We start from the raw sequence: 14,629 nt of genomic DNA, 5'->3' as shown, positions 1-14,629 counted from the left end.
GGAGCAAACATAAGCCCCGGGGGGGGGGGGGGGGGGAAGATTAGTTTAGCCATATCTTGGAAATGAACTGTCCATTGTCACGGTTGGTCTCTGAATAGCTAGAGCTTCTCGAATTCGTCATTGTTGCTTGTTAGAGAGGTTGGAGGCTATGATAGATTGGTCTTGAATTTTGTGGTTAGGAAACTTTATGAGGTGTTCAGATAAGGCCGATTTTCCATCTTCGTTTTTGGTGGAGGTTCTTTCATTCTAGTCTGCATGTTTCACCATTTACATAGGTGATAATGATTGTAGTGCTACAGTGCTTATTTGTTTAACCTAATTACCATAATGGTGCACACGGCGACTGTCGACAAACTAAGATCATTGTGACACGATTATCCAGATCGAGTAATTAGTTGAACTTATATCAAAAGAGAGGCTTGATAATCTTGACCACAATTCTTGCAACTCGGTAGTGTTTTGATACTTGATACCCCATCTTGATTTATTTATCTTAATTATTCAATCAATAAAAAGATGTTTATTTACTAACCAAAACAGCTTAAAGACTCATACAGTGACAAATTTTCTTTAAAAATTGCTCTCTTTTTACTTTTTATAAAATTGACGGTTAGAGTATCTCTTATAAAACCTTATTGTTTGTTACAGCCATAATACCATGGCAATGCAAAAATTCCTGTGTTGACTGTGATAACGAATAATAATAATGCTTTCCAACTCCTCAAATGTGTGTAATAGAGCATTTATGACCTTCAATGCAATTGGTTGAAAAAGGACCAACTAGAATCTAACTTACCTAAATTGGACATCCCAGACAGAATAATTGTGTCCTTTAAAGCACACAAGATTACTCCATGTCTGTAGGCTCCATAATCTAACTGAACATAAAAAAAACCTGGTAATTTTTTAACTAAGACAAGGGTTAAGCTCAATGTCATGTGTTCATTTTTATTATACGGTCACAGTAGTAGGTGATTATAGCAAAGCAGGACATTCTGGAAATTTGCTAAGCATGCTTGCACATTCAGATGTAAAACCTAAAATAATCGTTTCAATAAAGAGTAACATTAAAGGATATTTCTAATTGAAATTGATGAAGGGCAATTTTTGAGACCTACTTGTGCCGTCTTCTGAACAAGATACCATTGAGGATCTATCTGGACTGAAACTTGTAGAATAAACAGGTCCACTATGTCCATTTAATTTCTTCATATCTCTACTAGTCTTATCATCCATCATTCTCTCAAATACATCATCTAGAATAAATTAAATAAAATACAACATCTAGATTATATTAATCAAATACATCATCTAGATTAAATTAATTAAAATACATCATCTAGAATAGATTAAATAAAATACACCATCTAGATTATATTATTCAAATATATCATCTAGATAATATTAAATGAAATACATCATCTAGAATAGATTAAATAAAATACAACATCTAGATTATATTAATTAAATACATCATCTAGATTAAATTGATTAACATACATCATCTAGAATAAATAAAATAAAATACACCATCTAGATTATATTATTCAAATATATCATCTAGATAATATTAAATAAAATACATCATCTAAACAAAATACATCATCTAGATTATATCAAAAGTACATCATCTAGATTACAAAAAATAAAATACACCATCCAGATAACATAAAATAAAATACGCCATCTAGATTATAATAAACAAAATACATCATCTAGATTATATTTAATTATAAAAAATAAAATACATCATCTAGATTATATTAAATAAGATACATTATCTAGATTATAATAAATTATATTAAATAAAATACATCATGTAGATTATATAAAATAAAAAAAAATCATCTAGATTATATTAATATCTAGATTATATGAAATGAAATACATCATCTAAATTATATTAAAAGATAGCTTGCCAGACAAGGTAATATACGCCCACTGGGTGATAATAAGCAATTTCACCAAGTTTTGTCAAAATCTGTCATGAAATGAACCATCTAGAATGTTTACAATGCTAAAAATTGAACGTATTTTCAAGAACAAGGGCAATACTAAATATTTTTCGATTCTTCTGATTTTCTATAGAGTTCATCCTTGGGTGATTACGAACACTCATACCAAGTTTTGTCAAAATCCGTCAAGAATTGTGTCTTGTAGAGTGTTTACGAGCAATTGTGGATGGACCGATTGACGAACCGACGGACGGACATAGGTGACGGCAATATACGCCCCTCCTTTCATGTGGGCGTATAATAAAATACTGATATATATATGTCATCTAGATTATATTCCAACTTTCCAACTGACAGAACTGAATTTGAATCTTTGACAAAAAAAAAGCAGAAAAGTTATTAGAATTCCTCTAATGGAATAAAAGAAAGAACCCTACCAGCATCTTTATCAATAAGTTCTAACTCTAATCCAGATTTAACAGAACGTAATTTGTTAGGTGAAGTAGTATAAACTCGAATAACACTATCAGCAAATCCAGCACTGACTAGACTAGTATCTTCAGAAAAATTGATAGAAGTTACTCTGAAACAGAAAAAAATAGTTTAAAATAAGATCCTTTGTTAAACTGGAAAGTCAGGTAACTAAAGTGAAAATAATACATCTATCAAATCTATAAATATTGAATTGAGTACCAGTATTTACATCTGAATCATGAAGCGTTAACATTATGTTTTTAATTCTGTATTGAGGAAAGCTGTAGCATTTTTGTGGAAGACCAGTCTGATTTGCATTTAAAATGATCTTACCCATGTGTTGAATTCAGGAAGGTATAAAAACAAATAGAAGGTGGATGATTTTTATCAACTTTTACTCTCTTTGAGCTTTCACGTAACATAGTAATTTTTTCTATTTTATCTTGATCTTTACTGAAAATAAAACAAATTAATCTAGTTGTACATTAATTGCACTGTAAAGAACATGAATTAAGGCATACCACTATACCATATTATCTAATGAAGCAAGGGAAATTTAGCCAGAACAGTGGCCCAAAAAAAATGGGCAATCTTCTGTATTTCTAGTATGTCATCAATAAGCTTTGGTACCACATTGTCTGTTTTCCTCTGTTTCACTAACCGTTCAACGTCACCACCGTGAAACCCTTGTCCAGACTGCCCGGTAGTATTATCTTTTGTTTTGGCCTACAACTTCAACTTTCCTGTATTCTATTGTAACCTGTTTTGGTCTTCATTTTGGCAGTTTTTAAGGAAGCTTCAAATATTGGGCTTCAGTTGGTCCAAATGCATCATAATCATTTTCAGGAAAAATGTCACTCATTCTCTGTCGGAGGCATTCGTATTGCAATGGCCTATCGGCATTGAAATCCTTGCCTTGACACTCCATGTTGGTTTTGTAGGTAACTAGACACTCGATTAACCCTTTTATCATTGTTGGAGGAAAATCGCTGGCCCATTACATTTAACAAGGCCCTTAGTGTTCTTGATGATAAAAGAGTAAAAGATAAAACATCTCAAGACTATAAACTGAAGACTTACAGTTCGGGTAATGGTATCCTTGATATCAATGGTGCATTGGGGTCATTTTTAGATTTCTTCATTAACAGTGGATCTTTTTTAGATTTCTTTTTCTAGAAAAAATACAACAAATTATGACGACTTCTGAAAAGAAAATTACAGAGCAATAACCAAAAACACTAACTTATAACCTTACAATCCATCTATTTCAATGACTAGTTATACTTTTAGAATAATCCTATTAAACCTAAGGCCATACTAAATAAATAGTCCGCTTTACAGGCCTTTTTTTTCAAAATCGTGGTGAGAGGACGAATTTATTATTAATCATTTATAAGCGCTTTTTAAAATTTTTAACTGGGATAAATCGGAACGAGGGAAAGTATCTATTATTTATTTCCACAAATTTAATGTACATTTAATGTAAAGTACTAGAACTATATATATACTTTGAATCTGTATTTATTTTATCAAATCCATTTATTAACTAACTTATGCCAAGGTGAAGTTTGTAAAAAATGTCAATATAACTTTAAAAATGTAAATAATATATATGGATAATAGTGCTCAAAGATTGACAGTAAGTTGTAAACTACTAGTACTGATTAGCTTAAAAGCTAAACAATTCCAGTTTCTGAAAAGTGTGATAAAATGAATTGTGAAAGTGCCTCTTTAAAGTTGGATTTTCTTATTGTTCTTGGACAAATAATGCTTAATGTTTGATTAATTGATGTTTGTAATGAAATATCCAAAGATATCTACCACTTCTGACAACGATGCACTTAGGGTGCATTCTTGTAGACTGTCTTGTTTTGGTCCCACGTATGCAGAATCGGAATCAAGATTAATGTCTTGATTGTCAACATAAAATGTGTCAACAATTTGTTTAATTGTGCTTCCTTCAGCAAACTAATGTAACTTCACTGGTTAATCATTATAATCAACATCACTTTTAAGTGATATAAAAAGAACAATGGCTTTTAGCAGTGAATTTTAAATTTGATGAGAATAACGTGTTCTAAACCACTTCTGGTTTTACGAAAATAACTTAAGGGAAATAACACTATTAAAATATTCAAATGGGCATATCACGGATTGCCGCGATCTCATAGACTTTAACGCAACATAAGGTTACGTCGTAATGTAACTAAAGGAACGTAATTGCAAGTGACATCAGATATTACGTTATGTTGATTTGTACTTAATGTCTTCTAGTCAAAGTAAAGATAGTTCTTTGAATCAACGTCTTATCATTTACACAACAACGAAGTCCTAACCTACTAAACCCAAACATTGGTGCCGTGACCAGGATACCAAATGAAGATAACTGGCCAAACTGGAATGGTAACACGTTTACTCTAAAACCAAAGTTTACATCTGTTTATTTACCTGTGCCACAACAAGAGCCATTCACCTTGAGATCGTTCTGAATTTAAGCGAATCGTCGTTTATTTTAGCATTTAGAAGATTTTCCAGTCGAAAATCGCTTCCAAGAACCCTCATACCTGATAATGCGTTTACTTTTATTTCTGCCAGTAAGGAAATCAAAAATTTGACAAATTCACCATCATTACACGAAAATCTTAACACTTATGGAACTAAATGGAAATTCATTCCGAAAAGAGCCCCCTGGTTCGGTGGATTTTGGGAACGCATGATAGGTCTCACAGACGTTAGTCTAAACAAAATGCTGGGGAGATCTTACATAGATTTAGAAACTTTACAAACAGTAATTTTTGAAATCGAAGCTACGTTGAATGATAGGCCTTTAACTTATGTTTCGCCTGATTCTACAGACCCAGAACCGTTTTTTTCAGAGCCGTTAATTTAAGAACAAAAAATGGTATTACAAATCGTCCGATCGCCAAACTTTACCCAATAGAAGTCTCTGATGATTATTTACCCTATGAGGAACCTACCAAATTTCGTCAGGCTAAGGAAGATGCCAAAATAAAGATTCGACAACGGACATTGTAATATATCTATAAACAAGAGACTGTTCAGTGAATCTATTTCTTCATATATAGACTTTTAAGGGAGAATTCATATATATACATGGACTTTAAATGGATAATGATTCATTGTGTTTTTTTGACATTTTTCTTGTATTCAAGTTTTACTTTTCATTTTCTGTGGCCGGAGTATCACGGATTGCGGCGATCTCATAGACTTTAATGCAACATAAGGTTACGTCGTAATGTAACTAAAGGAACGTAATTGCAAGCGACATCAGTTATTACGTTATGTTGATTTGTACTTAACGTCTTCTAGTCAAAGTAAAGATAGTTCTTTGAATCAACGTCTTATCATTTACACAACAACGAAGTCCTAACCTACTAAACCCAAACAGGGCAAGGGGAAATATCTCTATTTTACACATTATTTAGGGGGCTTGTGCCCATTATTTATTAATTACTTCAAAATGTCAATAAATAAATTTGGAGCCTGGGGTATATTTTACTGGAGCACACAGGGCCTGTAAAACAGACTATTTTGTATGGCCTTTAACATTGCATTTGCATTTTATTCAGATTTCTTTTACTTCATAAAATAAAGAATTAATGATTTGACCAGTCATGTCTAAAATTTCAAAATGTATAAAGGGCACTTTGGTATTGGGACAATGTATCATTCAAATGGATTACTCTAAAATGATTATTTCAATTGATAGAAAGTGCATGACACATCCGAACCTCCAAACTTTGGCCATGATCAATTGAACGCCTGATTTGTACCTTGGGTTTATCTGTTTGTTCTCCTTCTGTCTGTTCATCATCTTCTTCCAGTGGAACATTTATATCTGGTTCTTTTAATAACCCATAGAATACCTTAGTTTTATTGGCTGAAATATATTAATGGTATTATGTACCAATACTAAAATAACAAAGGCCATTCGATAGGGGTATGAAAGGTTTTTCTATGACTTAAAGTAAGAAAAGCACAGTTGTCACATGAACCAAAAGTACTTACATTCTCTCTGGGCTTCTCCTAATATTCCACCACATGTTAGATTTATTTGCTGCTTATTTCTTGGCACACCATCAAACACTTGAAAATAGATACATAGGAATAAAAAGACAAGAACTAAAAAGTTTGGAAATCTAATACACAAAAAATTACTGAGAATCAAACAGAAGAAAAACATTGAAAAAATTTATTGTCCCATCAGAACAACAAAACTCTTTCTTTTATTACTACCACCATAAATACATACCATGTAAGGAAAGACTAGAAAAAGTACCCACCATCAATAAATAGATGTTCTTGTATAATATTCAATAATAGATTCAGTTGTTTTTCTTGTAAATGTCGTTTAAGATGAGTGTAAGAATCACGAGACATTCTGATGACAAATTTACTGGCTCTGAAATATATTACAGATTTCTATAAGACTGAGTTGCTTGTTCAGAAACAAACACTGTATATTTTAATGTATTTGTCAGTTCCTTATTATCAACACTTCAGGATTCTTAGGACATTTTAAAACATATTTGTCATATTTGAAAACTATCGGTGAATCGATGTACCATGATATGACATGCCACAATATAAAACAAATACAATTCCTGGTAGTCTTTCTTTTTAGATTTCCTTTCATTTCATATGTAGGTGCATACCAACATACTTGAAATTTTCCATAAGTTGATTGCCTTTCATATGTTCTGGTTTTGTGACAGTTGCTAATTTACTGATATCATTCTGATAATATTCTTCTTGATCTTTAGAAAATTTCTCCATAAATGATTTGGCTGAAAATAATGATAGAAATAAAGGTAGAAGAGTGTTTCTTAATTGCACAAGGATGTAAGAAAAATGGTATTGCTTATCAAAAGATAATTTGTGTAGGTAAAATTAACATATTTCCATATAAAGTCCATGTGATTCACTGGAAATCAAAATATTGTCATGTGTAGCTACAAATTTAACTAAAAATGGGTTCCCTTATTTTCATTTATGAAAATGAAAATGCTAATACTTATATGAAGAGAACATAGAGGTGTAATAATGACTCGGAAAAATACCAGTTGGTCTCACATGTCCATAAGCAATTCATAATTAGCTAAATTAGAAGAGAATTACCAGCAGAATTTCAATGAGTAACCGATCAAGAAAGGTCAAAAGGTCTTTTTTTATCCAGACTGTAGGTACATGAACACTTATGACCAGTTAAAACTCTTAATTATATGCAATAAATTATAAGGATATGATAAAGAATACATGAAAATTCATTCAAAATACCAAATAATCAAATAGTTTGCTTAATTTAAAACTATTTTGCACATACAGAGAAAAACATCCATGATTTCCCAAACTAGGGTGGATATTTGAATTCTGTTTATTTTTTTTAAAATATTAAATGTTGTTGAGAGAGTCAAACTGGATAATGTGGAGCGTATTGACTCTAAAAAATAAGGAAACCCACCTTTAAATACTGAAATCTATTTTATTCCGATTAATTTGAGGACATACCTGTTGATTCATGTTCATTATAAACCAATTCAAAATACATGTGAACGAATACAGGATACAAAACCATAGCTAATTCAACCTACAAATACATAAACATTACATGTCTCCCCTTACATGATGGCTGCATTTCTTACTACAATTTCTGGAATTGCAGGAACTACAGACATTGGACAAAGAATTGGAACATGAAAAAAAGCTAAAAAACCTCTTTACAATCCCTTTAAGTTAAGCCTAATTGTAAAACTTAACTGTCTAAATCTTTATGCCAAACCAATGTTGCACTTACGTAATTTTGAAAATTGCCTGGACTGCAATATCAATCTTCAACAAGCATCATTCACAAGATAATCAGTAACATGAAAATTATTACCCTATGAACATCCAAACTAGAATCTACAAATGCCTTTAAATCTTCATAAATATCACCATATAAGGTTGGGTCATCATCACTGAAATAAGAAATTTGATAAGACTTTCCACTAACTCAGTTAGGTTGAACAGAAGCAGGCACAATGTTTAGTTGTAAATTGAGGAGGTTTGATTAGGATATTTGTGGAACCATTGTGGTGAATAATAGTAAATATGGCAGATCCATGGGTGACTAGGGCCAAGCTATAAAACCGGAAATACATGTCAGAGGTCAAATGTCAAAGCATCAACTGATAGCCAAGGTCAATTTATTAAAGATTTTGGGGCAGGGGCAATAACTCTGCTTTTTACTTTCGAAAATAGCTCAAATTCAAACTTGATCTTCATTTTATAAATATATATGTCTACACATACCTAATTTCATTTGATTCCATCAAAAAATCTAGTTTTTAGAGCGTTTACAAGAAAATGATGTTGATAGAAGCACTTACTGTATAGAGGCTAAAGGGCGATAACTCTTCAAAACTGACGTAAGAGGCCTTAATCTTGAAAAAGCCTTAAATTTAATCAGAGGTAAACTAAACTTTCTTAATCCTTTTCATTTAGCTCCAATAACATCCATTTCAAGTTTCATCAAAATCTAAGAAAGTAATAGCATATTCAAGATTTTGGGGCAAGGGCAATGACTCTGCTTCTAACAATCGAAAATAGCTCAAATTCGAACTTGATCTTCGTTTTATGAATATGTATACACATATCGAATTTCATTTGATTCCATCAAAAACTTTTTTCAAAAGAGAGATAGAGAGATGTGAGCGTATAAAAATTATTTAGTGGCTTAATAATGAATTTTCAAATTAATCTTAAAATTATCTATAAGTCAGGGCAAAAACCTGAAACAGTTCATCAAATTCAAACATGAACAATGTCTCATCACTGTACACACAAGAGCAATAACAGTTCATCCAATTATTAACAATTTCTAACTTGACCAAGATCTCATTAAATATACATCCATCTACTTTCATCAAGATTGGATAAAAACTATAGTTTCTATCGTGCCTGCAGGCCGAATTTGACAAGTTTTTACTAAGTCAAGGGGAAGAACTCCAAAACCCTTCATCCAATTGTTACTCGTCTGAGATCTCATCAACATATACACACATACCTAGTTTCATCTAGATTGGATAAAAACTGTAGTCTCTATCGGGCCTACAATCAAAATTTGATGAGTTTTTACTTAGTCAACGGCAATAACTCTGAAACCATTCATCCGATTATTACCAATTTCAAACTTGACTTGACTGAGATCTCATGCATACCAAGTTTCATCAAGATCAGACAAAAACTGTAGTCTCTATTGAAATTTGCATGGATGGACTGATGGACAGCGGCAATGGCAATATATGTCCACATTTACATGTGGGCGTAAAATAAAGGAATTGACATTTCAAAGACCCACAATAATAAAAGTTATATACCTTTTATAAGCAGCCAAGGCATGTGATACTTCTGACTCTGAAGGTGCTGAGTTTTCTGTTGCAACATCATCCTCGGTTAAGTTAGCTTCAAACTTTAATTTATTTTCTGTTTCCTGTAAACAGAATTAGAAGTTGACAAAAGTTGTTAACATAACCACTTCATATGATTAAAATCTTCAAAGATAGCTTGCCAGGCAAAGTATCATCCGCCCACTATCAGCTGTCAGAAATGATAAGTCTGTAGTGGTTTAATAAGTGAAACTAATCATCCTATTTTTACTAATTTCAATCTTTACCAAGGTCTCATACCAAATTTCATCAAGATCGGTTAAAAAAAAATGTAGTCTCTATCACGCCTACAAGCCAAATTAGACGCAATGAATTAATTGATGGGCAATAACTCAAATAACCATTCATCCAATTATTACCATTTTTGAATAATTTATACATGCATACCAAGTTTCATCAAGATCAGATAAAAAACTGCACCCAGTATCATGACTACAAGCCAAATTTGAAGCGTTTTTACTAAGTCAAAGGGCAATAACTCCAAAACCACTCATCCAATTATAACCAAGTTCAAACTTGGCTGGGATCTCATCAATATATACCTGCATACCAAGTTTCATCAAGATCGGATAAAAACTGTAGCCTTTAGCGCGCCTACAAGCCAAATTGGACATGTTTTAAATAAATCAAGGACAATAACTCTGAAATCATTAATCCAATTATTACCAATTTCGAACTTGATCGAAATCTCATCAATGTATACATGCATGCCAAGTTTCATCAAGATCAAATAAAACTTGTAACGCTTTTTACTAAGTAAAGGGCAATAACTCTGAAACCGTTCATCCGATTTTTACCAATTTCAAACTTGACTGAGATTGCATCAATATATATAGATGCATACCGGTACTAAGTTCTAGGTGGGATAAATAATGTAGCCTTTATGGTGCATAAAAACTAAATTTAACACGTCTTTACTATGTCAAGGGCAATAACTCTGAAACCCTTCATCCGCTTATTACCGATTTCGAACTTGACCGAGATATCATCAATATATATACATACCAAGTGTCACAAGATCAGATAAAAGCTGTAGCCACTATCGTGCATACGAGAAATGTTGACGGACGGACAGGGGTGATGGCAATATGTGTCCACATTTCCATATGGGCACCGGTAACAATTATCACTTCAATGTGAATTGTTCAATAGTTTGAATTTAACAGATTAAGATTATATACACACGGCTTAGGCTACCAAGTAAATAATTAGCATTCTATACTATATTTTACAGAGTAGATAGAGGGACAGAAAATCTGAAATGAAGCTATTGAAAGCGGGGGATTTGAATATTGTGCTCCAATTTACAAAGTTTCGTAATAATTTCCTCTGTATATTAGCATCAGCAGATTTGCAAACAACAAACTTGAATAGATTATACACCTACGGTTAAATTATGTTTCTTGAGAAACTGTAGTACAGCTAAAAGAGTTTGTTTCTCTGATATATCTGGTTTTACAGGTTCTTTGCCTGTTTCAATTCCTTCCATGACCTCCATCTTGAATACTCTCAAACCTTATTATCGAAGTGTTTTAAAGACAAATTTTTCATTTTACTACTAGACCTATATTGCCATTCTATGAATGAATTTATTTTATATTTCAAACACATTTGGACGGCCAAAAGTTATTGTCAATGTCTTTTATAGTAATCAATGCATTAGACAAATTCACAGAGGCTATATTTTTATGTATATCACGTGACAGCTCCATCTTCCGTCCTCTTGTAACTTGTCTTTGCTCCGGTAAGCATGTGTGAAAATTTATCCATCCCAATCACGAACGCTGTAAGCTTTTCTATGCATGAAAATTATATAATTACATTCCTACTTATCTATTCTTTTGTTTTGCAGCAATAAGAAATCGAGATGAGGGCAAAGGTGAGAATAATTTACGTGTTAACTTTATCTTTACATGTGATATTGTTTTTTTCTGTAAAGTTCTCTTGAGATTTTTTTTTGTTAAGTCGCATAATTTGGGCCTTTAGGCAGAGACATTTTTCTTTTATCGAGTCCACGACATACGGAGCCCCTAAGGCGCAATTGTAAACATATTTATTACTTCGTTTAAACGAAATAATTATTTCGTTTTGACGAAATAATTAATTCGTGTAAACGAAATAATTATTTTGTTTTAACGAAATACCCTATGTTTATTCCGTTTAAACGAAATAATTAATTCGTGTTAGCGAAATAATTAATTCATTTAAAAGGAAATAATATTTCGTTAAAACGAAATGTGATATTATTCGTTTAAACGAAATTTGTGATATTATTTCGTTTAAACGAAATAATAATAAAAGTGTTAAATTGCACTGAAGGGGCTCCGTCGAACAGTGCATTGTTTGATATCTTGTGTTACATGTTATTCTTCATGTCTGATAGTTTAATATGATTGACCCTTATTTTATTTGATATTGATGTCTATGTAGAGCCTTGGCTTTTATTTGTAGTGGAAGAAAAAACGTATGAGGAGATTGAAGCGTAAAAGGCGAAGGATGAGGGCTAGGTTAGCAATTTTCATATTCTGTACGGGTAGATTTAGATAAAATTTATGGTCTATGAAAAATCCTCAACGCCAGACAGCCGCTTTGATTTTGGATGGTGGGATGCTCGGACATGATACCATTTGTGGGTTATGTTGGTCACTTTAATTTTGTTAAAATTGGCACAAGTCTTGCTTGTCTTCTTGAAGCTTAACTACTGCTGTCTATTGTAATAGACCTGCTCCATATTACCAAAGACTTGGTAAAGATTATTTTAATTTCCTACACATTCCCTTTTGTTTCAGATCCAAGTAAAACCCTTCCCTATTCTGATGCAGCCTGTTAAATATTCTAATTAGATAAAGAAGATTGGTGTTCCACTTAGTCTGTGAAAAGGTTGTTCGCCTTTAACTTGACCACATTTCTTAAAAATCGGTTTTGCTTGAAATCAACTTACTGCGTTGAACACTATCAGTTATTCTGGTTTCAGTTTGCTCATAAGTACCATGATGAAGATGTGTTGATTGATGATGATGAAAGTGAAATTGTGTGGATAATACCCTCCAGACATTTCATTACAAACTTTTCTTGTGACATTAGAAATTGTGGACTTGTTTAATTTCATTTATTTAAAAGGCTGTATTTAGTACATGTTTTAATAAAATGTGTAGTGTCATTTTTTTTTTTGTACCGTATTTACTCTCTTGCATAATATGTCTAAGAATGTCTGAAGATCAATGGAAATTCGTCTCTTCAAAAAAGATCATTGGTAGCAATTTGCATTAACCAAAAGTCAAGGCCGTTTTTATTCGCCCGCACATTAATGTGGGCGTGATATAGCCGTCACCCCTGTCTGTCCACAGTGTCCACAAACGATAGAGAGCTGTTTTCTTGATGGATTTTACGTTACTTGGTGAGTGTTTGTAATCGCCCTAGTATCAACCATATTGAAAATCAGACGAATCGAAAAATATTTACTATGAAATATTGCCGTTTTTTTTTTTTGCCCCAAAATCTGGAATATGCTATTACTCTTAGTTTTCAACTGATTTTGATGAAACTTAAAATGGATGTTTCGTTTTTACCATCCGCATGCCATGAAGGGCGTATATGGCTGTGGCCCACTACGTTTCATTTTTCATTGTCTTAATGACATCTATGTATCAAAAAAATTGAGACACCGCACTATCCACGTCACGTAAGTACTCCCCAAGCTGCCACTGGGGGAGCTAGACCCTAAGTCCAAATCCAAACTGCTACGGTCACCGAAACCCCGAATTCTTCCAAAGAGCATAGGAAACGGGACAGAGATCGAAGTAGTCTTTTAGAAGACAATAAAAAAATACAAATCCGGAAGCGTACAAAGTCTCAGCGATATCAGCGGACCTAATAGACAAATTCAATTAGAAAACTCATATTTAACCATCAAAACAGTCCATAGAAAACCAAAACAAACTTATACAATAAATTTATACTTCATTTTTATCTGATCATGATGATAATTACATTAAATATCCATACAGGGTTCGCCTCAAAACTACGCAAAATTTACATGACTGCAAGTCCGCTGATATCGTTGGCCTACAAGAAACCGGAATTGTCTCAGATCAGGAAAATTGAGACAATTTCGGATTTCTCGCTATTCCGGTCAAATATCCCTAATGCAAGCACGAGGGGCGTAACAATTCTCTACAAAAACATTTGAACTTGATCAAAATTTAGAATTAGATTCTTCCACGCTAAATTTAAATTTCAAAAGTATACAAGTCACTGCTTCTGCGTTTACTACCCCTCTGAATTTGAGAATAAGGGTCCCTTCTATAGTGACCTTTACTCTCATATTCAATACCACTTCAACCTTTCTGATATTTTCTTTCTCTTTGGCGATTTTAACCTCATTTACTCAAAATTGGACAGCAAATCGCAAGAAATGCGCCATCTTGCGATTCGCATGTTCAATAACATTAAAACTAGTAGACTGTCTCCGACAGACAAATCCAAGAAATGAATTATATACATTCCTCCGAGAAAACACTAGGACTCGGATAAATAGAATTTATCTACCTCAGTCTCACTGTAATACTATACAAGAAATCCTCCATCTAGACTGTCCGTTCACCGACCATAAGACCGTTTCCGTATGGGTGGGGCTGGGGTCAGGACGACGGGGTAGAGGAAAATGGAAACTAAATGCTGCCGTGCTGGACGAGGAGGAATATAAAACATTATTCCAAACTTTCTGGCTAGACTGGCAGGTACAAAGGGCTG

General features: G+C 32.8%; 1 protein-coding gene across 1 annotated transcript in view; it reads right to left on the bottom strand.

Moving 5' to 3' along the window:
- Window positions 1-8,418, bottom strand: part of LOTGIDRAFT_135304 (hypothetical protein) — a gene marked incomplete at both ends in the record, with an annotated part of 22,252 nt that extends 13,834 nt beyond the window's left edge. The window contains 11 exons of the mRNA XM_009068961.1: window positions 797-878; window positions 1,119-1,256; window positions 2,393-2,538; window positions 2,763-2,882; window positions 3,510-3,601; window positions 6,224-6,330; window positions 6,459-6,536; window positions 6,734-6,852; window positions 7,114-7,237; window positions 7,959-8,037; window positions 8,329-8,418. Of these exons, the coding sequence (XP_009067209.1) occupies window positions 797-878; window positions 1,119-1,256; window positions 2,393-2,538; window positions 2,763-2,882; window positions 3,510-3,601; window positions 6,224-6,330; window positions 6,459-6,536; window positions 6,734-6,852; window positions 7,114-7,237; window positions 7,959-8,037; window positions 8,329-8,418 (1,175 nt within the window). The remainder of the gene's footprint in view (window positions 1-796; window positions 879-1,118; window positions 1,257-2,392; window positions 2,539-2,762; window positions 2,883-3,509; window positions 3,602-6,223; window positions 6,331-6,458; window positions 6,537-6,733; window positions 6,853-7,113; window positions 7,238-7,958; window positions 8,038-8,328) is intronic.
- Window positions 8,419-14,629: the final 6,211 nt, after the last annotated feature.

The sequence above is a fragment of the Lottia gigantea genome, assembly GCF_000327385.1.
Source record: "Lottia gigantea unplaced genomic scaffold LOTGIsca_97, whole genome shotgun sequence".
NCBI lineage: Eukaryota > Metazoa > Mollusca > Gastropoda > Lottiidae > Lottia > Lottia gigantea.
Note: the sequence above shows the minus strand (reverse complement) of the source record. Positions and strands in the feature narration are given on the sequence as shown.